The sequence below is a fragment of the Barbus barbus genome (assembly GCF_936440315.1).
Source record: "Barbus barbus genome assembly, chromosome: 36".
Taxonomy (NCBI): domain Eukaryota; kingdom Metazoa; phylum Chordata; class Actinopteri; order Cypriniformes; family Cyprinidae; genus Barbus; species Barbus barbus.
The window spans coordinates 21,251,872-21,272,888 of record NC_136714.1 but is presented as its reverse complement, the minus strand read 5'-3'; the positions used below and the strand labels follow the sequence as shown (position 1 = coordinate 21,272,888).

Here is a 21,017-nt window from a genome sequence, read left to right as displayed (position 1 = left end):
AGACTTTTGAACGGTACTGTATATTTTCAAAACCAAGGGAGTAAATAAAGAGTTGGTCTTCATTGTAAGATTTTCCACAACTGGATGCAGCTGAAATAGTAAAAAATTAATACCTGCTAAATTAAAAGGTTTCATTTGGCCAAGTAGCACACTAAGGGCCAGTTTTACTAACAGCTTGCCCCAGCGCAAACAGTCTTTTGGCATTAATATTGTACTGTCAGGTTTTACTAAAGACGCGCAGTGACGAATTAGCGCTGAAAAGACATGGACTCAGTTACTTTTGCGCCTGACTTTATTGAATATGCATTTGCAGGAGTTTCCCTTTCAGACACAAAAGTTATACGAGGAGAGTATTCAAATGAATCACGTTTTACTAACATTTGCGCTTGTCAAATTACTGGCATTTGCACCATTATTTAACGCCCAAAAAAAGCATGTCTTAAACTATTTTCCGCTTGAAATGGCTGCAATTAGTGTTGGTAGGAGGAGGCACCGCAGAGAACAGAGAGCGTGTGGTAGAAGGGAGAGGGTTTTTTTCCACACGTATTAATTTATTTGTAATGCCAGAGGAACACATTATCCGAAAATATCATTTGCCAAGCCATGATATTTTTAACTTGCTTCAGGAAATAAAAGATGACTTGGAACCCTCAACTAGGAGTCACGCAATACCAGGTCTATCAAAACTTCTAGCAAACATTAATTTTTTGGCCTTCGGTTCTTTTCAATGTATTGTGGCTTTATTTCTTTATTTGCGACTACTCTAATTTGCGCTGCACATGGTATATTGCATTGGTCAATATGTAAATGAGATGTTGCGTCTGTGTTCCCGCAGAAATTTCCACGCCCATCGGTGCTGTATTGGAATTGTGCTCTCGTGCTAATTTGTCCTGTTTAGTAAAATTGGCCCTAGGTACTTTTCTATACTAATAAAGAGGTTGAAGGTTGAGAGAAAATAAATAGGGTGAAAAAAAAAATATGTAACCAGTAAATATGTGAGGAAATGAAGTGGACCTGTAGACAGCTCTGCCCGCCTCCACAGCCATCCAGTCAAGGGAAAAATCAATCTGTCTGACGAAAGGTGACATCCTTCTTACAACTGTATGAGCCACATTCAGCACCACCGTGGGCTCAGCTCGCATGATCCTGACAACACACAAGTAAATATGGGAGCGTATCAACATGTCAGCTGGAGAACCATTAAAACCAGTAACCAGAGTGAGTTTGTTCATTATTTGCCTGACAATGTCAACAATAAGTTAAATTAAACAGATTAAACAGTAATGTATAACTATGCATTATTCTACTATATCTTGGTGCAGGTGATACTCATTTTACATGCACAGAAATGAACCAATTATAAAGAAAATCATTGGACATAAAAGGACTTATTATTTGTGGCCAGAAAGAAATTCTGATTAAATTCCTGCTAATTTCTTCTGTGCATTCTATACAGCAGTTATAGAGCAATTATCTGAACATTTTTTTTTTTTTTCTTCAATAACAGTCTATTATGGCCATATCAATTAATGGCTCATTTTACACATCAGACCATTTAAAAGTTTGGGTGTGTAAGATTTTTTTCAAAGGCGGCTATTATGCTGACAAAGGGTGGATTTTTTATTATTACAATTATAAATAACTTGTCTATTTTAATATTTTTGCAGTTTCTCTTTGTGAATCTGCATAGCTGAATTTTCAGCTTCAGTGTTTTCAGTGTCACATGATCCTTCAGAAATCATTTTAAAATGCTAATTTGGGGCTCAAAAACATTTCTTATTATTGTCACAGTTGTGCTGCTTAATTTATGGAAACTGTAATACATTTCTTTCAGAATTGTTTTTTAATAGAAAGTTAAACAGAACAGCATTTACTTGAAAACATCTTATTGACACCAAACTATTCAATATTAGTGTTATGTCAGATTCAAGAGACTGAAAAATCTAGACTAACATTAGAAGGGTGGACTGAAAACCTACTCATAGAAGTGCGTTTTCGAGATGGACAGGAAGCTGCAGTCCCGATGTGCCCGTACGGAGAAGATAAGTGGCTCACCCGTCAATACGGCCAGCTGACCCACCAGCTCTCCTGGGTGAGCCACGAACAGACACGTGTTCACCTCTCGGTCAATCATCCTCTGGTGCACATGCAACGTGCCCAAGATCACAAACTGCACACTTACATCCTGAGGGACACACAACCACACACAGTCAAGCAAATCATTTGGACAGAGTAACATATTAGAAATCCATTAAAATGTCTAGCTATTCTCACTGGCTAGGTTTCAAAATCTAGTGAGCTGCCAATTTAGACAACATTTTTGGGCATCACAGGTCGTCGACTGAAGCAAAAGTTTACATAAAATTAGGCAACAATATTACACCCCTTTCTAAAATACCTAATTTTGAATGCATCCTTATGTCATCCTATGTTAATTAAAAGCATCACAAATAAATCACTATTTTGGTTAGAAAGTTGTCTGTGAACAAATATTGGCAGCAAACAGCCATTCAGCTCACTGGGTTTTTAGCCATTTCATATTCCTTTTCTGCGTGATGTCTGACCTGATCTCCTTGGCGAGCTACAATAGATCCAGCTTTAACTTGATGGAGCGTTACTCTGCCCTCCAGCAAACTGGGGTCCTGGACACACACACAGCCCAATAAAAATATTCAACACAAACACATAAATCAATCTAAACATACATAAACCATGAACTCATATCCCACTAATGGAGATGTATTTTGACCTGCAGCGGAATAATCCCCAGCAGATCCTTCTTGGCGGCCTGGAAAATGGCGCCCACTTTACTAGGAGGAACGTCAGAGTGTGGTGCATTGTCGGTGTAGTGAATCACAGCGGACGGCGCGTGCTGCATGGTCACACTCTTCTTCAAAATGGACTGCAGAACATATCAAGATCATTTGTTTTTTTAATATGTAGAGATATATAGGATGAGAGAGAGATAAAATGGTGGAGGAAACAAAACCTTGTGAATGACAGAACTGGATGGAGGGTCATCTATGGTGACTCGGGCCCGTTCATAAGCCATGTTTAGGTCATTTCCTGCCACTCCTGCACATAAACCAGATCTAGTTTGCAGAGTTTAGTACTAGAGGTGTCATTTCTGTGTGGTGCGAATAAGAGTGGATAGACAGATGGTAGCTTATCTGTTACCTGAGCTCTCTACAGGCATTGAGACCGAGCGAGACCTCCGCGCGACTGTGGACGTGTTTTCATATGAACCAGCTTGCCCTCCATCTAAGTGATGAGACATTTGTATCACTCAATACAGCCATGAACAATATTCCTGTAAATCTGTATTTTTGTGAAAAAAAGCTCCTTCTGACTTCAGGAAAACTGTCTTTAGACAAAGCAAAATCTGACAAAAACACTAGAAGCAAAAATATTAATAAAGTCAATATCACAAATGCAAAGTTTTGTTTTGTTTTACTCAGGGAAAGGCTTCTTTAAAGGATTTGTAAGATGGTATGGTTTGTGTAATGTATTTGAATGTCTCTTATGCTCACCAAGACTGCATTTATTTGATTAAAAAAAAACCCCAGCAAAAGCAGTAATAGTGAAATATTATTGTAAAAAACACAAAATAAAATAAAAATTCTTAATTGCGTATACTTATTCTAATATGTGGATTTAGTGCTGAAGAAAAATTTATGGAAGATTTATGGGATTTATTAAAGAATTTAATTAAATTTGAATATATATGTATGTATACACACACACACACACACACACACAGCAATTTGTGAACTATTTAGACTGCATTCATTGCAAAGAACAAACTCAAAAGAATAGATGAAAAACAAACGTGTACCTGAGTCTGTCAAGTTCTCTCTGGAGCCCTGCAGGTGCTCGTCTTCTGTTTGTGTCTGTAAGTGGGGTCTGCGTGGGACTCTGCTGGGACTCCCCTCGGTAAGCACACTGTTGACCGCAGACAGCGGCACTGCTTGTCTCTCCTACACACACACACACACACACACACACAAAGAATAGACACTTACAAGCATCTAGGACACACACATCAATTTTACCGGTCTAAAGTAACAGCCATTGATTATAACTCAAACAACTCTGAACTAGTTAAAAACCATAGTCTTTTAATTACTCATAATAATAATAATTTGTGGGTCACTTAATTTTTGTGTCGAGGTTGATTAATTAATTTTTTATTTTAGAAACTTGTAATTTGCTAATCCAAAATGACCAAACATTATCCAAAAAGACCATAAAAATATAATTTAATTGGTTTAAATGACTTTGGCACTATATTTCAAGTCTTCTAAAGCCATACAAAAGCTTGACTAAAATTGAAGTCATAACTTTTGCTAAATATACTTAAAAAGGCTCAAAACTGTATGAAACAAACAGGAACATAACTATAACATAAAAAAATAGATTTTTCCTTTTCAACATCCTTATTTACCATTAAACCTCATTCATATTTACACTTAAACTCATCACCCAGGTAAGCAGAACAACACAAAACGATAAATGTGAGAACTGCACTGAGTTTATGCTGTGTTGTCACGTAGCCTTGCCTGCTGTTGGGACTAAATTGTATTTATAGCCGATGGGAGAGAACTCAAATTCACAGCGCAAGCCAAAAGTACTTCTTAAATCAAAAAAGAAGAAGAGGGAAAACAACTCCCTCGGACTGTCCGCACTATGAGGGGAGAGTTACGTGTGTGTAGGGTTGTGCTGTGACATGCAGTGATGGCTCATGGGAGATTTCCACCCAGAGGGTGTTAAAGTCGGTGTCCTTTAAATGAAAGCTGTAGTCTTATGATCCATGTTATTCATTCTAGCTGAGCTTTACGGCTCCAGCGCAGGAGTGATTATGCCGATGGGGGTTAACGTAGCATGAAATAACACAGAGTGTGTGTGTGTGAGGAAAGCACATATTTTAGAAGTGATTGAGTGCGTGTGTGTGATCCTAAAAGTAATAATGCTGAGATGTACGTGTGTACTCTTTCTCCAACCTGATTGAAAAGCTCTGTCGTCAGTCCCAGGTAGTTGTGAAGTGCCAGGAAAGTGACTCGCTGCAGACGCACCATGATTATCTAAACAGACATAAACGAGCCACAAATTAACACTATCATTCATCTAAATTACTATGTTTATTTCTGTAAATAACAGTTTGCGGTCTGACAAATAATATGCCAGTGTCTGTGCAGTATCATATCATGCCATATCATGGAAAGAAATTTGACTTTTTTTGCTCTTTTGAACTAAAGATGTTTGATATGCAATGTAGACATAGTCTAACTTTTCACATCACTATGTTCCCTTCACAGCCAGACCATTGAAGAATGTAAAACATACAAAAATTGTCACTTTAACTGCATCAGTAACCTTCAACATTTCATATTATAAATAATATTATTCTTTATTTGCCTGTATCAGGCAATATTGGATGTTTAATTGTGCTAATTTCCTTCAGTTTAACATTTAGATAACCTTTCCAGTCATCTAATGTTTGTTAAAACGTTAAAAGCACTACTAATTTAATAATACTGTTAAATGCAATCTTCAGATCAAATTAAAATGAATTTTTCACACTGTATATTATATAAAAGTTGTGATGCCTAAATTGACATGTAACATTTAAAATGACTTTGACAACCATTTTAGCTTGTAATGTTTGCTTTAGATTGTAAATAATTTTAATTGTAATATTACTAACACCAATGTTAATGATGATAATAATTATATAATAATAACAACAACAACATTTATATGTAGTACTATTGAATCTTAATATAGGCCATATAACATCTACTAATCTTAAAATGAAAACAATTATTGGCTTAATTTTTCCAACTACGGTGTGTATTATGCTTTAATATAGAGCTATAAAGATACCTTTGTGAACTTTACAAGGTGGACTTTGTAGAAAAAAAAAACATGATTTAAAATAAAAAAAAAAAGTGTAGAGTATGCCCATTATTACAGTGTGGTTGAGACAGATGTTCAGTAAGACAGAGGTCACATTGATACAGACAGCCATGCAAGAGTTCGTGCCCCTCTGTACCTGTATGACTCTCACTAGCGTCTCTGGGTATTTCTCAAACACTGACTGGAAAGCTGAGGCAGGCAGACGCAATATGGTAGACCTGACCGCTGCACGAGCAGACACAGTTTTATAGGGAGCAGGATAACCCTGGAGGAAAAGGGAAGATCCAAAATTAATCTCAGTGTATTGGAGCTGGATAAGTCGTCGGGAAGGCAGACAGAGAACTTACTGTAATGATGTCTAGAATGCTGAGCAGACTGTGAACGCTGTCCCCAGGCAACACGTCCTTCACCACAGGCTCTGTGCCATCCTAAAAGACACACATACAGAGAGATAATATAATAACGTTAGGAGAGGGCGCTAAGTTTAATTACTCATTTGCCATTTAGCTGACATTTCTTATTCAAGGTGACATACAAGGAATTTACTGCAGGGACATACCAGGTGACGAAACCAGAGGTTAATCAAGGAAATAATAGTGATTGTTCATAAATCATTTGCTGTGGGGTTCAAACCAATAACATTTCCATTTTCTAAGATACTGAACCCAACAAAACACTATTTTATTAGTTGCCTTTTCACACTTAAAATGGTACACTCACAACCTTTTTAAACCTGTGTTTATAAACAAACTACATATATTATAATATATATTAAGTATGTGTGTGTATGCAATATATATATATATATGTATGTGTGATATATATATATATATATATATATATATATATATATATATATATATATATATATATATATATATATATATATATATATATATACACACACACACACATATACACTGTATATATATGCCCTCCAAAAGTATTGGAACAGTGAAGACAAAATTGCTCTGTTGGCTGTGGAGTCAATACATTTACAAATATGATTAAAAGATGAATATGAGACTACAGAATGTCACATTTTATTATTGGGTGATTCAACACACAGATGTTTTACCAGCTAAGAAGTTCAGCACTTTTACAGTTTCATCCCTCTATCTGATGTGAGCATAAGTATTGGAACAGTTGCCTCACAGGCCTTTCTAAGTGATCAGCTGTGTCCTGTTGCATTAATTCTTCAGATATTAAAATCAGGGAATATGTCGTATCAGTTATATTCATTACTTCTGTATTCTGAATCTTGCATTCGATGATGACACACAAACCAGGATGAAGATGAGGGAGCTGACTCAGAGAAAAGCAAGTGATTTGGATGCTAAAAGAAAAGAGGAAGTCAATTAGAGCTCTGGCGAAAACAAAGGGCATGGAGAAATCAAGAGTTTGGAAACCACCAGCGACACCAGCAACCAACAACGACCTGATCGGCAGAGAAAACAACAGTACTTGATGACAGACAAATTATAAAAGCTGTTAAAATGGACCATAAAAGACGTGTCTGTAAAATCACCAACAACTTCCAGAAAGCTGGGGTGATGCTCTGACAATCTACTGTCCTCAGGAGACTTTGACACAGAATTACAGATGCTACACAGCGAGATGCAAACCTCTGACCAACACCAAAAATAGAAAGGCAAGATTAGAGTTTGCAAAAAAGCACAAAGGTGAGCCAGAAGAGTTTTGGAACTGTGTTTATGGACCGATGAGACAAAGATGAACCTTTATCTAAGTGATGGGAAAGGAAAAATGTGGAGAAAAAAGGGAACTGCAAATGATCCCAAGCATACAGCCTCATCTGTAAAGCATGGTGGAGGTGGTGTCATGGCATGGGCATGCATGGCTGTCTCTGGAACAGGCCCTCTCAACTTTACTGATGACTTAATGTATGATGACAGTATAGCAGAATGAATTTGGAAGGGTACAAATCCATCTTGCCTACCAATATTCAAGAAAATGTCACCAGATTCATTGGGAAGTGCTTCATATTGCATCAGGACAATGACCCAAAACACCCTGCCAGTTCAGTCAAGGAATTTATAAGGGCAAAGAAATGGAAAGTCTTAGATTGAAGTCAATCTCCAGATTTAAATCTGATTGAACATGAATTTCACCAGCTGAAGAGGAGAGTAAAGGCAGAAACTCCCCAAAACAAGCAACAATTGGAATTGGCTGCATTAAAGGCTGGGAAAAGCATTTCAAAGGATGAGACCAAGAGTCTGGTGATGTCTATGGGTCACAGACTCGCTGCTGTGATTGTGATCAAGGGATCTGCAACTAAATAATAGCTTTTAATCTTTTATATCTGCCTTATGTTCAACTGTCCCAATACTTATGCTCACATAGTGAGATGAACTCTAAAAGTGCTGTTCTTTTTATTTGGTAAAACATGTATGTGTTGAAACGGCTAATAATAAAATGTGACATTCTGTAGTTTTGTCTCATATTCATCTTTTAATTATATTTGCAAATGTCTTGACTCCACAGGCAACAGAGCAATTTTGTCTTTACTGTTCCAATACTTATGGAGGGCACTGTATATATAACAAACTGAGACGGACTAAATCCAGAAGAACTGTGGAAACGTCTCCAAGTTGCTTCAAGAAACCTACCTGCAATAGTTTTTCAGGTAGCTTTGCAGATAGGTTTCTTGAAGCATCTTGGAGACGTTGCCACAGTTCTTATGGATTTAGTCTGTCTCAGTTTGTTCTGTTTCTTCATGACATTCGAGACAGACTGGATGATGATGAGATCAGGACTCTGTGTGGAGCACTGGCTGTTGTCAGACTCCTTGTGCAAACAAAAATCTCACTGGATTATTACAATTAATAGCAAATTGAATGTTTGGAAATGTAAACTAATATTTCCTACTGACACACAACAGCAAAAGTGAAAATACTAGTGTTCTAATAATTGTATGTGTGTGTGTGTGTGGGTTTCTAATTTTAAAGAAAAAGATTTTACTTTTTTAAAAATTGTTTATCCTTATTCATCAGCAGCTGAAACTAATCATGAGCACATAAATATTTAAAATAAATTTGATAGTCACTTTTAATAAAGCTTTTTTAATAAATGTATCCAATTTAATTAATAATTTTCTATATTTTTTATTAAAAAAAAATGTATATATTAGGTATGATTTGTTGTCCGGGGCCCTTTCTAAAACACACATACATATATATATATATATACACACACACTCACCTAAAGGATTATTGGAAACACCTGTTCAATTTCTCATTAATGCAATTATCTAATCAACCAATCACATGGCAGTTGCTTCAATGCATTTAGGGGTGTGGTCCTGGTCAAGACAATCTCCTGAACTCCAAACTGAATGTCAGAATGGGAAAGAAAGGTGATTTAAGCAATTTTGAGCGTGGCATGGTTGTTTGTGCCAGACGGGCCGGTCTGAGTATTTCACAATCTGCTCAGTTACTGGGATTTTCACGCACAACCATTTCTAGGGTTTACAAAGAATGGTGTGAAAAGGGAAAAACATCCAGTATGCGGCAGTCCTGTGGGCAAAAATGCCTTGTAGATGCTAGAGGTCAGAGGAGAATGGGCCGACTGATTCAAGCTGATAGAAGAACAACTTTTACTGAAATAACCACTCGTTACAACCGAGGTATGCAGCAAAGCATTTGTGAAGCCACAACACGCACAACCTTGAGGCGGATGGGCTACAACAGCAGAAGACCCCACCGGGTACCACTCATCTCCACTACAAATAGGAAAAAGAGGCTACAATTTGCACGAGCTCACCAAAATTGGACGGTTGAAGACTGGAAAAATGTTGCCTGGTCTGATGAGTCTCGATTTCTGTTGAGACATTCAGATGGTCAGAATTTGGCGTAAACAGAATGAGAACATGGATCCATCATGCCTTGTTACCACTGTGCAGGCTGCTGGTGGTGGTGTAATGGTGTGGGGGATGTTTTCTTGGCACACTTTAGGCCCTTAGTGCCAATTGGGCATCGTTTAAATGCCACGGCCTACCTGAGCATTGTTTCTGACCATGTCCATCCCTTTATGACCACCATGTACCCATCCTCTGATGGCTACTTCCAGCAGGATAATGCACCATGTCACAAAGCTCGAATCATTTTAAATTGGTTTCTTGAACATGTCAATGAGTTCACTGTACTAAAATGGCCCCCACAGTCACCAGATCTCAACCCAATAGAGCATCTTTGGGATGTGGTGGAACGGGAGCTTCGTGCCCTGGATGTGCATCCCACAAATCTCCATCAACTGCAAGATGCTATCCTATCAATATGGGCCAACATTTCTAAAGAATGCTTTCAGCACCTTGTTGAATCAATGCCACGTAGAATTAAGGCAGTTCTGAAGGCGAAAGGGGGTCAAACACTGTATTAGTATGGTGTTCCTAATAATCCTTTAGGTGAGTGTGTGTGTGTGTGTGTGTATATATATATATATATATATATATATATACACACACACAAATACATACATACATATATATAATTATACAGTACAATAAAAGTGGTGTTCACGAATCACTTCTTAACCTAGGGTTATATGTAGCCTTAACTAAGATTAACTAAAAATTTTAACCTGTAGTAAAGCGTAGTGCGCAAATTGTCATTTGTATGAGGCTGATGAGTGAGTCAACTGATATTCTCTAAACAACTGCTGTATTAATGGATTACTTCTAAAAGTTCTTCTAAAGCTCATCCTTACAAACTCATGAATGCAAAGCTCCAGCCTTCCATCCTGAACCACATAAATGCTGTCATCATCATCCCCGGGCTTGAACAGCCCCTCTCCCTCCTGCAGCTCCACAAACACCATGTGCCGACACAGCTCCAAAAACAAAGGTTTCTCAAAATGACCAAGCACCCTGAAAAGGATCAACATTTGACTTTAGACGAACACAAGACATTCCATTAGACTGAAAAAGTATCATGTGATTTGTATGCAGTTCAGCTATGATCATGTGAACCCACAGGGTCAGAGTTGTTCACCTGACGTTCTTGAGCATGTAGAGCACCTCTGAGGGCAGGTTTGAGTTCTGCACGTCAAATTCAGTGAGATCCGCCTCCAGGAGAGAGGGAGGGGGTTCTTTGGGCTGCAAAGTGGGCGGCTCCTTCCTGATCCGCAGGATCCTGCATGACATCATAGCAGGAGTCAAACAAGAAGCACTGATCAGACAGCTCCTGACTTAAAATGTGTGGGCGATAAAACAAGATACCATATGTTCTGTAAAAATTAGGTATGAGAAGCTAAACATACCTGCGTGCTATACTAAGAACTTTAGGCCTCTTCCGAGAGCGCTGCTTAGACACCGAGGAGGAGGATGGTGTCGAGGACAAGGTCTGGACCTGAAAGATAGAAATAGAAAAAAAAAAAAAAAAGTGGAGGATGGAGAGCAAATAAAAATATCAGGCTGTTAGTCATACAGTGCCACACATACAGGACAACCATATGCCACTTAGCACACTCTATGCTGCCCTCCAGTGGAGGAAGACTGAAGTTTCAGCAGATGTCAGTTTTGATTACACCTAGAAATGAGTACTGAAGCAAGTCTCTACAGAGTCAGAATCTGAACACTCAGCTGTTTATCTTGGAGCACAAATAGACTGCTATGAATGTGATTATTAATCACCAGCTAAAACAGGGTGTAAATAACAAGTAAGCAAATGGATTTCAGTGAGCCGTGACCTACCTTTCTCATGATTTTCCTGCCGTAAAAGAGCACTTTATCTCTTTTTCTGAAGCGATAGCGAGGAACACCAGCCTGTTGATCTTAAAATACACATAAGCAAATGCATAAAGAATAGTAGTACGCTAGACATACACTACCATTCAAAAGTTTGGTGGTCAGTGACATTTTTGTAAAGAAATTAACTATTATTTAGCACAACTATTTTCAACATTGATAATTATACAATATAGAAATAAACAGCATATTAGAATATTAATCAGCATATTGATTTCTGAAAGATCATGTGACAATAAAGACTGGAGTAATGGCTGGTGAAACTTTACCCTCACAGGAATAAATTAAATTTTACAATATATCAAAATAGAAAGTTTACATTTTTTATTATAATATTCCACAATATTACTGTTTTTACTGTATTTTTGATTAAATAAAATGCAAACTTGGTGAGCATCTTTCAAAAAAAAATAAATAAAAGGAAACATTTTACTGACCCCAACCTTTTTAACGGTATGACCATAAGACACTTACTCGAGTATTAGAACTGAGCAGCAACGTAAAAACAACATGATGCTCAAACCAGTATGCAGTTCTTTAGACATAAACCTTAATAACAGTGTGAAAGAATCTGTTTTGGGCACAGAAGTGACACATACTTGCCAGTTTATATCTGCGGTAGATGAAAAGCACAGAGATTCCTATCAGACACATCGCCACCACGGCACCGATCAATACACCCGTCAGCTGGAGCAGACAAAAGTCACAGAAATGTAAGATAAGGGAATTTATCTGATATTACAGGAAAACTGATAAATATCATCCTCTACTACTGGACTTTTGATTTCACTTTCATCAAAATATGTTTTCAGTAACAGAGCAAATAATATTCACAAAATCTCATTAAAATGGGTTTATCGTTCAACCCATTACATAATCTGTACAGCTGTAATGCTAATGCCAATAAAACATTATTGTAATGCTTTATTGGGTGGTTGTTCTGCACGTTTAATAAACAAACTCCAGCTGGTTCAAAATGCAGCAGCTAGAGTTCTTACTAGAACCAAGAAGTATGACCATATTAACCTGGTTCTCTCAACACTGCACTGGCTCCCTATTAAACATCGTATACATTAAGATCTTGCTAATTACCTATAAAGCCCTGAATGGTTTGGCACCTCAGTATTTGAGTGAGCTCTTATCGCATTATAGTCCTTCACGTCCGCTGCGATCTCAAAACTCTGGCCATTTGATAATACCTAGAATATCAAAATCAACTGCGGGCGGGAAATCGTTTTCCTATTTAGCGCCCAAACCCTGGAATAATCTACCTAACACTGTTCGGGAAGGAAACACACTCGGTCAGTTTAAATCTAGAATAAACACCCATCTCTTTAACCTGGCTTACACATAATACACCATCGTATTTCTATAATTCAAATCCATCAAAGGATTGTTAGGCTGCATTAATTAGGTCAACCTTAACCGGGAACACTTCCCAAAACACCTGATGTACTTTTATACATTGTTAGAAGAATGGCATCTACGCTAATATTAGTCTGTTTCTTTCTTATTCCGAGGTCACCGTAGCCACCCAGATCCAGACTGTATCCAGATCAGATGGTGGATCAGCACCTAGAGATGACCTCTACAGCCACGACACCTAGATGAGCCCCAGAGACTGATCCCCAGTGAAGACGCTGTCTCCAAGATGGCCATTGGGACAAGACCACAGGAACCAGATGAGTCCTTTGCACAATCTGATTCTGCTTTAGCCTAGATTTAAACTGATGATTTTGTCTGGCCAGAGGAGAATGACAATATTTCAACAAATTATTTTCCCGTCTAAATACTGTAAAGCCACCCAGCTTTATATTAAGCCGATGTAAAGCTGCTTTGACAAAATTTGCATTGTATTCAATAAAAATATTGACTTGACAGAGTAAAGGCCTGTTGTTCACATCAAGAACGAGAACAGATGGTTTTAAAAACTGTTCTAAATTTAAAAGGACAGCAAAGTCCACAGAACAACTATAACGATAACAACACAGACAAACAATCTAGTTGGAATCACTTTCAAATTTTTTAACTGATTAAAGAAAAAAATATTGACAGTCATTCAGAATCCACCTGACTTTAATGCGCTTGAGCATTTAAAGCGGCAGACAAAAAAACTGCGGCATTTGCTATTGTTCTTGGTGTGAATAGGTCTTCACCCAAAAATGAAAATTCTGTCATTAATTACTCACCCTGTCGTTCCAAGCCCGTAAGACCTTCGTTCATCTTCAGAACACAAATTAAGATATTTTTGATGAAATCCGAGAACTTTCTGATCCTCCATAGACAGCAAGGGTACTACAACGTTCAAGGCACAGAAAAGTAGTAAGGACAATGGTAAAATAGTACATGTGACATCAGTGGTTCAACCGTAATTTTATAAAGCTATAACAACACTTTTGGTGCGAAAAGAAAACAAAAAAATGTCTTCTCTTCCAGGTCAGTAAGCTGCCATTCACAAGAGTACCACAACGCATGCCTCCTGGCTGTCTATGGAGGGTAAGAAAGCTCATGGATTTCATCAAAAATTTAATTTATTTGTGTTCTGAAGATGAATGAAGGTCTTATGGGTTTGGAATGACATGAGGTGAATTTTCATTTTTGGGTGAACAATCCCTTCAATTCAGAGAACACATTGGTGAGTTTCTGTACCATGGTGGTCTGCATCCTCTCCTCCACAAACTGCTGCAGGCGGGAACGAATTTCACTCCCAATAGCCTGAGGAAATACACACCAATATACAAACAATCAGACTCACTCACAATTATGTCTGTTTTGGTTTGAAAAAAAAAAAACTCTGGATAAAACACACTTTTATGTTTGTATTTATAATTTATTTACATTTGTTCCACAGAACAATACAATTTGATTTAAAAAAAATCATCTCATGTGGGGTTTCTTTGAAGTAATGTTTATTTTTTAATTCAGACTAAAAAATTAAGATCAAACAAGACTCAAAGAGGACGGTGCTTGATCAGCTGCTTCCTGCCTTGCACAAAAACACAAAAGCACTTCCCCTTGTTAAAAAAAAAAAAAAAAAAAGGATCTGCTCAACCACTAATCCAACATTCCTTACCAAAACTGAAAATACTGTCATTACTTACTCGTCCTCATGTCAAACCTGTTTTTAGTCATTTTGCGAACACCATACTGTACATTTTTAATAAACAGTGAGTGGACAAACAATCAGCAAAGTATGTGAACTGATAATGATTAACTTAAATTCATAACATGAAAAAGTGACATAAATGTGAGACAGTGAGATACTTACAGGATACATGCACTGATCTTCATTCTTATTCTCACTCGCTCCCATTTCTGAAAACACTAAATCACTCAGTTTATGGAGAATGCATTTAGTTATATTTAAAACATGACCCTTTTTTTCTTTTGAATGACAAGCTGAGAGCAAGACAACAGTCTAAAAGTCTGAAGCTTTCTGTGAGTAAAGTGTTGACAGACGAACTTCTGTTTTAGTTGCGCTTAATCCGATGGAAAATCAAGCATGCCAGTTACATATGAAGCAGTGTTTATATTCTCATTGAAGCAGGGATGACATGGATGTGTGTTATGGGCGTTACAGATATTTAAAGAGTAAACAACAACGTCAACTTATACAAACAGCTGAATTCTGTATTAGGCTTAGACTCGTTGCACAAAAATATCAATAAAACGCACATATCTTACAAAAACGCCTCTTTAGCGGGTGGTTTATACGTGAAAGAGTAACTTAGTATGCTAATTAGCTAGCATACAGTATCTTACTTACTAAACACAGCGAAATTGAAGACCGGTCCTGAAATAATCCCGTTTGAAACAGTTCATTCATGCCACAACTGCTGGCTGGCTTTCTTGTCGTTTCCACACAAATTTCACAGCATTGTAAACTTTGACAGCTCTTTTTTCGCCTCATGAAATCAAATCTCTGCTGTTGCCTTGACAGTCCTTCACATGGCAGTGATGTGCAATTTCATTGGCTACGAGGAACATCAAGGGGCCAATCGGGATAGCTGTTGTTTGACTATAATATTTATTTTAATTAGTACATGCAAAACAACGTAAGATAACAAGAAAATATTAATAAATATACCAAATATGACATTAAAAATGAAAAGTGGTGGAGTATAATAAAGCAAAAATAAAATGTCATTAACGTCAAATTTGTTAATAATACGTGTTTTATATTTTAAAAAACGAGCCAGATCATTCATTCAAAACCATGCATGTGGAAGTTTCCTAATAATATTTAGTATTAACTATGTACTGTCACAGCCTACATGTGTTTTGCTGTTGACTGTAGGAAAAGTGTTGAGATAATTCAGTGTGCATTTGTGTTTCTGTAAGTCCTCTTAGCTTGACCAAATGCAATAAAATAAAGCATTTTACTTCCAAAAGAATTTTATTTGTTTGCAAGCCGTTTTATATATTCTGTACGTTTCAAGAGTGTCCTTTAACATCAATAACATCATTGTAAGAATAGTCTAGTGCTTCTGTCTTCTTTTTTCTAAAATTTCAGACCAATTGCATGTCTCATTTCACACAGACGTTGAAAAAAACATTCACAGACGTTTCTAAATGAGTGGCTATCAAACAAAAGTAATCATCAAAACCACAGACAAAAGTGACACACATTTAAATACTAAAAATGGCAGGAACAAACAAGGCAGGCATCTGGTATTCACAATTGTGGTTTTTAAATGATGAACGAAAACAACCTCCACCCATAACAAAAACAAAACAACAAAACTTTACAATAAATTCCACACAATCTTTGTCCTCCTCCTCCTATGAAGTCCAGTTTTACTTGAGATATTTGGCCACTGAATGGTAGGCAATCAGAATCTCCTTGTCTTTGGGGCAGGTGAGGTGGAACACATCCTCCTTGTATGCTTTGTCCAAGTACTTTGTGAGGCCTTTTAGCTCTGCGGGGATCTCAAAACCACGGTACTTCTTGCACACCACCTATAAAGTTAACAAAACATTTCAATCTATAAGCAAGATGAAGTTTGATGACCATAGAGAAGATTTCACTTCATTCCGCTTATACTAAATAGCAACTGTATTATATCAGCACTACAATAGACAATTTACTGAATTTTCATCTAAATGGGGAAAAAAAGGACCTTGACAATGTGCAGTTTTGGAAGCAGGTTGCAGTCAGCAAGAGAGAGCGCATTTCCATCCAGGTAATGTCTTGTGGATTGGGATGAATCTGGATTCTGGTCCAGTTCATGAGGAAGAGGAGTCAACAGGTATTGATCCAACTTCATCAAACTCTTTAGAAATTTCTTCTCCAGCACTGAAAGGTACACATTCACCATATTATTAACGAATTGATATTCAAATCTATCTATCTATCTATCTATCTATCTATCTATCTATCTATCTATCTATCTATCTATCTATCTATCTATCTATCTATCTATCTATCTATCTATCTATCTATCTATCTATCTATCTATCTATCTATCTATCTATACCAATTAGAGCAACAATGTTTCCCAAAAGGTTTAGAAGTGACAGCCTCCATACTTCAAACATAAAATGGCTTCAAGCCTTGAAGCTAATTTCTAAGGTTCACTGCCCAAATAACTTCAGAGAAGGGCGACACTTACTGTCATTGAGCCCAGGATTGGGATTTTTGATGTATGCTGAGAATTTATGAAAGATGTCATCTCCTGCCGTGTTAGACTCCTTATAGCGACAGCATAACTTGGGATACCTGTAATGCAAAAATGGTGCAAAAATATTTACTGGGTGATGCTGACATAACTTCTATTTCATTTCATGTCGTAATGGGTTGAATTTATAACATTTTGGCATTTGTTACAAACAGTAAGATATATTTTCGTTCAGGAATTCTTATATTTCAGGAACGAAATACATAAAATCTTTGGTCAGGTGGTACATAAATGCATACTCACTGTGGGGGAGCAAGGGTCTCTTCCAGAAACTCTTCAATTTTGTTGGTGTCAGTACGCACCTCTCCATTATAGATGAGGAAAGGGGGCTGAGAACCTGGAGCCAAGTCCTTTAGTACCTCTGGAGCTCTAGAAATGAATAAAAATAAATAGTCATGAGTTTAATAATTTTTTAGGTATTTTTTTTTTGACCAGTGGATGTGCTGCTAAGCCATAAATTCTAGTGTATTTCAAGGGTATTTACCTTCTCTGCTATAAATAAAAAACAACCAAAAATGCATTAGGAGATGCCTCCTCAAAAACTGACCTATATGTAGTTTTTAGACCTGTATGTAGGTTTTTTGTTTTTGTTATTTACTTTGAAATATCAGTTTCAAAATGAATCTGATGGTAGACTGACTTCTAATAAGGAAATGGCTTCTGTCTCTCTCTCTCTCTCTCTCTCTCTCTCACACACACACACACACACACACACACCCTGCGTCCCAATGTCTTTAAAGTGCACCCCTAAACAAAAAACCTGAAATATAGCCTTGTGGTCAGAGTATCCCAGAGGAAATTATATTCCTCAGAAGTTATTTCATAGCTCGCAAGGTGTAACTGAGTTCTAAAGTCATTTTTAGCTTGTAGCCTACTAACTTTTTCTCTGAGGTTTGTCCTAATGTTCCTTAAGAGAAATTAAAATGTAAAATGAGACAAATGATGACGCACAGTAAAAGTACATAGCTATAAAACATAACAGCTCAGATCATTTGAGCTTGATGAGAAATATTTGAGTTTATACTGAAATCTACAACTTTTGAGTTTGAGACATTGTTTAGATCTCTTCTAAAACTCCAGGGGAGAGGTGTTTTGTTTTGTTTTTCTCCAGAGGAAAATATCTTCTGTAGATCTCAATTTGCACTGATTTAATCTTGTTGTCTAGGAGAAACAACTGAGATATTAAAGAGATTTCATTGTGATTTTTTTTTCCTAAGGGATGGAATCTCAGAAGAACTGTTATCCTGATGGCATCTCTCACCTCTTCATGTCCACTGTGGTGAGGGTGAAGTTGACCCCCTTCAGCCAGAGTATCATGAAGAGCCGCTGACAAAACGGGCAGTTACCAACACTTTCACCATCGTCGCTTGCCTGAAGACAACATTCAGTTAGTAAACCTTTAAATCTCCTAAAATGGAAATTATTTAATGTAGGCCTACACGTAACTACTTCCTGAAAAAATATGACAACACTGACATCGGCATTAAGATTTTCATGTTTTTGTTTCTTAAAGTAATTTCGCCTTTGTTCAGACATGTTTTAGAGATCTTATCATTAGAGAGACCAGTTCAAGGCCACCAATGTTGTTTTCAAGGGTTATGTCATAGGAATGATTGGAAGTACAACCATTTTGAGCAAGGGTTAGATTGCAAGAGACAAACTTTTATGTGCTATATCTTTAAGAAATCAAGTTAAGCCTAACAACAACAACAAGTTGACTATTTGATAATATTTGACTGTTTAAGTACTGACCTTGACAAATAGTTCAATCTTTGCCGCTTCAGCCATCTCTGGTCCTCCTCTACCTCCTTCTCTTTCTGCGGTGTCTTAGTTGCACAGGATCTCTCTCTGACTTAGGTCGGATCAAGTCGGTTTACATCAATTCACCTCAGAGCCTTCTTAGAATCCACTTCACCTCACGTGTTCACACTTGGATATGTCTGTCTCCTGCTTTGACCTCTGAAGAATTAAGTTGTACTGATGGTACTAAAAGCAGAACCTTTCCTTCTTCCTCTCCCAACTGCAGTTTCTATCGTTTCCCTTTTAGAACCCAAACTCCCACCACACCCCATTGGTCTCGAGTGTTCAGAATACCGGCCCACTGGCCGAACCTGTCCAACCTGTATCTTCCCTCATTCTCTGCGGCTTTAGTCATAGAATGTTTCTCTCCAAACTGCTCTGTTCTGTCCTACTCCCATCATTCTCCGCTGCAAGTACAGGCACATAATCATTTTACCCAGGTTTACCCAAAAATAAAAATTCTGTTTTCATTTACACACCGTCATGTTGTTCCAAACTCATATGAATTTGTTTTTCTTCCATAGATGACAGAAGGCGATATTTGACAGTATGTTCACGCTGCACTTTTCCATACAATGAAAGACAAGAATTAACATTTTGCTAAGCTTTGTGTACAAAATAACAGTAAATGATAACAGATTTTAATATTTGGACTATTAGCTTTATGTACACTCTATGCTTTATTCAACGGATATGGTTATTTGGTAAACATATTGTGCCAGCGATACTTTTAATTCCTGTATTTTTTGTGCCAACGATACTTTTCATTCCTGTATTTTTTGTGCCAACGATACTTTTAATTCCTGTATTTTGTGTGCCAACGATACTTTTAATTCCTGTATTTTGTGTGCCAACGATACCTTTAATTGTGCCAACGATACTTTTAATCTTGGGGTGATTCTAGAGACAGACCTTAGTTTCAGTAGTCATGTCAAAGCAGTAACTAAATCAGCATACTATCATCTCAAAAATATTGCAAGAATTAGATGTTCTGTTTCCAATCAAGACTTGGAGAAACTTGTTCATGCCTTTATCACCAGCAGGGTGGATTACTGTAATGGTCTCCTCACCTGCCTTCCCAAGAAGGCCATTAGACAGCTGCAGCTCATCCAGAATGCTGCTGCCAGGATTCTGACTAGAACCAGAAAATCTGAGCATATCACACCAGTCCTCAGGTCCTTACACTGGCTTCCAGTTACATTTAGGATTGATTTTATAGTACTTTTACTCGTTTATAAGTCACTCAATGGCCTAGGACCTAAATATATTGCTGATATGCTCACTGAATATAAACCGAACAGACCACTCAGATCATTAGGATCGAGTCAGTTAGAAATACCAAGGGTTCACACAAAACAAGGGGAGTCTGCTTTTAGCTATAATGCCGCCCGCAGTTGGAACCAGCTTCCAGAAGAGATCAGATGTGCTAAAACATTAGCCACATTTAAATCAAGACTCAAAACTCATCTGTTTAACTGTGCATTTGAATGAGCACTGTGCTATATGTCCGAACTGACTGCAATGAATTTTAGGTATAATCATTTTCTTTAAATTTATTTTAAATCATTTTCTATATCATTTTAAAATTCCTTGTTTTTATTATTTTTATTTCCATGTTTTTATTGATTTTAATGTCTATTTCACTTTCTTTTATGTAAAGCACTTTGAATTACCACTGTGTATGAAATGTGCTATATAAATAAACTTGCCTTGCCTTGCCTTTTAATTCCTGTATTTTTTGTGCCAACGATACCTTTAATTGTGCCAACGATACTTTTAATTCCTGTATTTTTTGTGCCAACGATACTTTTAATTCCTGTATTTTTTGTGCCAACGATACTTTTAATTCCTGTATTTTTTGT

The 21,017-nt window shown here is 37.2% G+C and overlaps 2 protein-coding genes across 3 annotated transcripts in view; both read right to left on the bottom strand.

Moving 5' to 3' along the window:
- Positions 1-15,636, bottom strand: part of LOC306856084 (patatin-like phospholipase domain-containing protein 7) — a 30,949-nt gene extending 15,313 nt beyond the window's left edge. Inside the window, exons 1-18 of the mRNA XM_079395092.1 lie at positions 15,444-15,636; positions 14,946-14,992; positions 14,327-14,392; positions 12,277-12,364; positions 11,624-11,703; positions 11,191-11,279; positions 10,923-11,063; positions 10,639-10,798; positions 6,264-6,344; positions 6,053-6,181; positions 5,001-5,081; positions 3,836-3,977; positions 3,178-3,261; positions 2,990-3,075; positions 2,750-2,902; positions 2,565-2,642; positions 1,980-2,185; positions 1,015-1,146 (exon numbers count right to left, since the gene is read on the bottom strand). Of these exons, the coding sequence (XP_079251218.1) occupies positions 1,015-1,146; positions 1,980-2,185; positions 2,565-2,642; positions 2,750-2,902; positions 2,990-3,075; positions 3,178-3,261; positions 3,836-3,977; positions 5,001-5,081; positions 6,053-6,181; positions 6,264-6,344; positions 10,639-10,798; positions 10,923-11,063; positions 11,191-11,279; positions 11,624-11,703; positions 12,277-12,364; positions 14,327-14,392; positions 14,946-14,990 (1,841 nt within the window). The 5' untranslated portion in view covers positions 14,991-14,992; positions 15,444-15,636. The remainder of the gene's footprint in view (positions 1-1,014; positions 1,147-1,979; positions 2,186-2,564; positions 2,643-2,749; positions 2,903-2,989; positions 3,076-3,177; positions 3,262-3,835; positions 3,978-5,000; positions 5,082-6,052; positions 6,182-6,263; positions 6,345-10,638; positions 10,799-10,922; positions 11,064-11,190; positions 11,280-11,623; positions 11,704-12,276; positions 12,365-14,326; positions 14,393-14,945; positions 14,993-15,443) is intronic.
- Positions 15,637-15,693: 57 nt separating this feature from the next.
- LOC306856284 (chloride intracellular channel protein 4-like) lies at positions 15,694-19,572 on the bottom strand. Of its 2 annotated transcripts, XM_079395462.1 has the most exons (6): positions 19,108-19,572; positions 18,617-18,726; positions 17,599-17,724; positions 17,290-17,396; positions 16,798-16,973; positions 15,694-16,636 (listed from the first exon to the last, which is right to left on the bottom strand). In XM_079395462.1, exons 1-6 carry the CDS (start codon positions 19,141-19,143, stop codon positions 16,475-16,477), a joined length of 717 nt encoding a protein of 238 aa, XP_079251588.1. In that variant the 5' UTR covers positions 19,144-19,572; the 3' UTR covers positions 15,694-16,474. The 2 variants fall into 2 exon arrangements, with proteins under 2 accessions (XP_079251588.1, XP_079251587.1); XM_079395461.1 differs by lacking the exon at positions 19,108-19,572 and having other exon boundaries at positions 15,700-16,636; positions 18,617-18,979.
- Between the last annotated feature and the right edge of the window lie 1,445 nt (positions 19,573-21,017).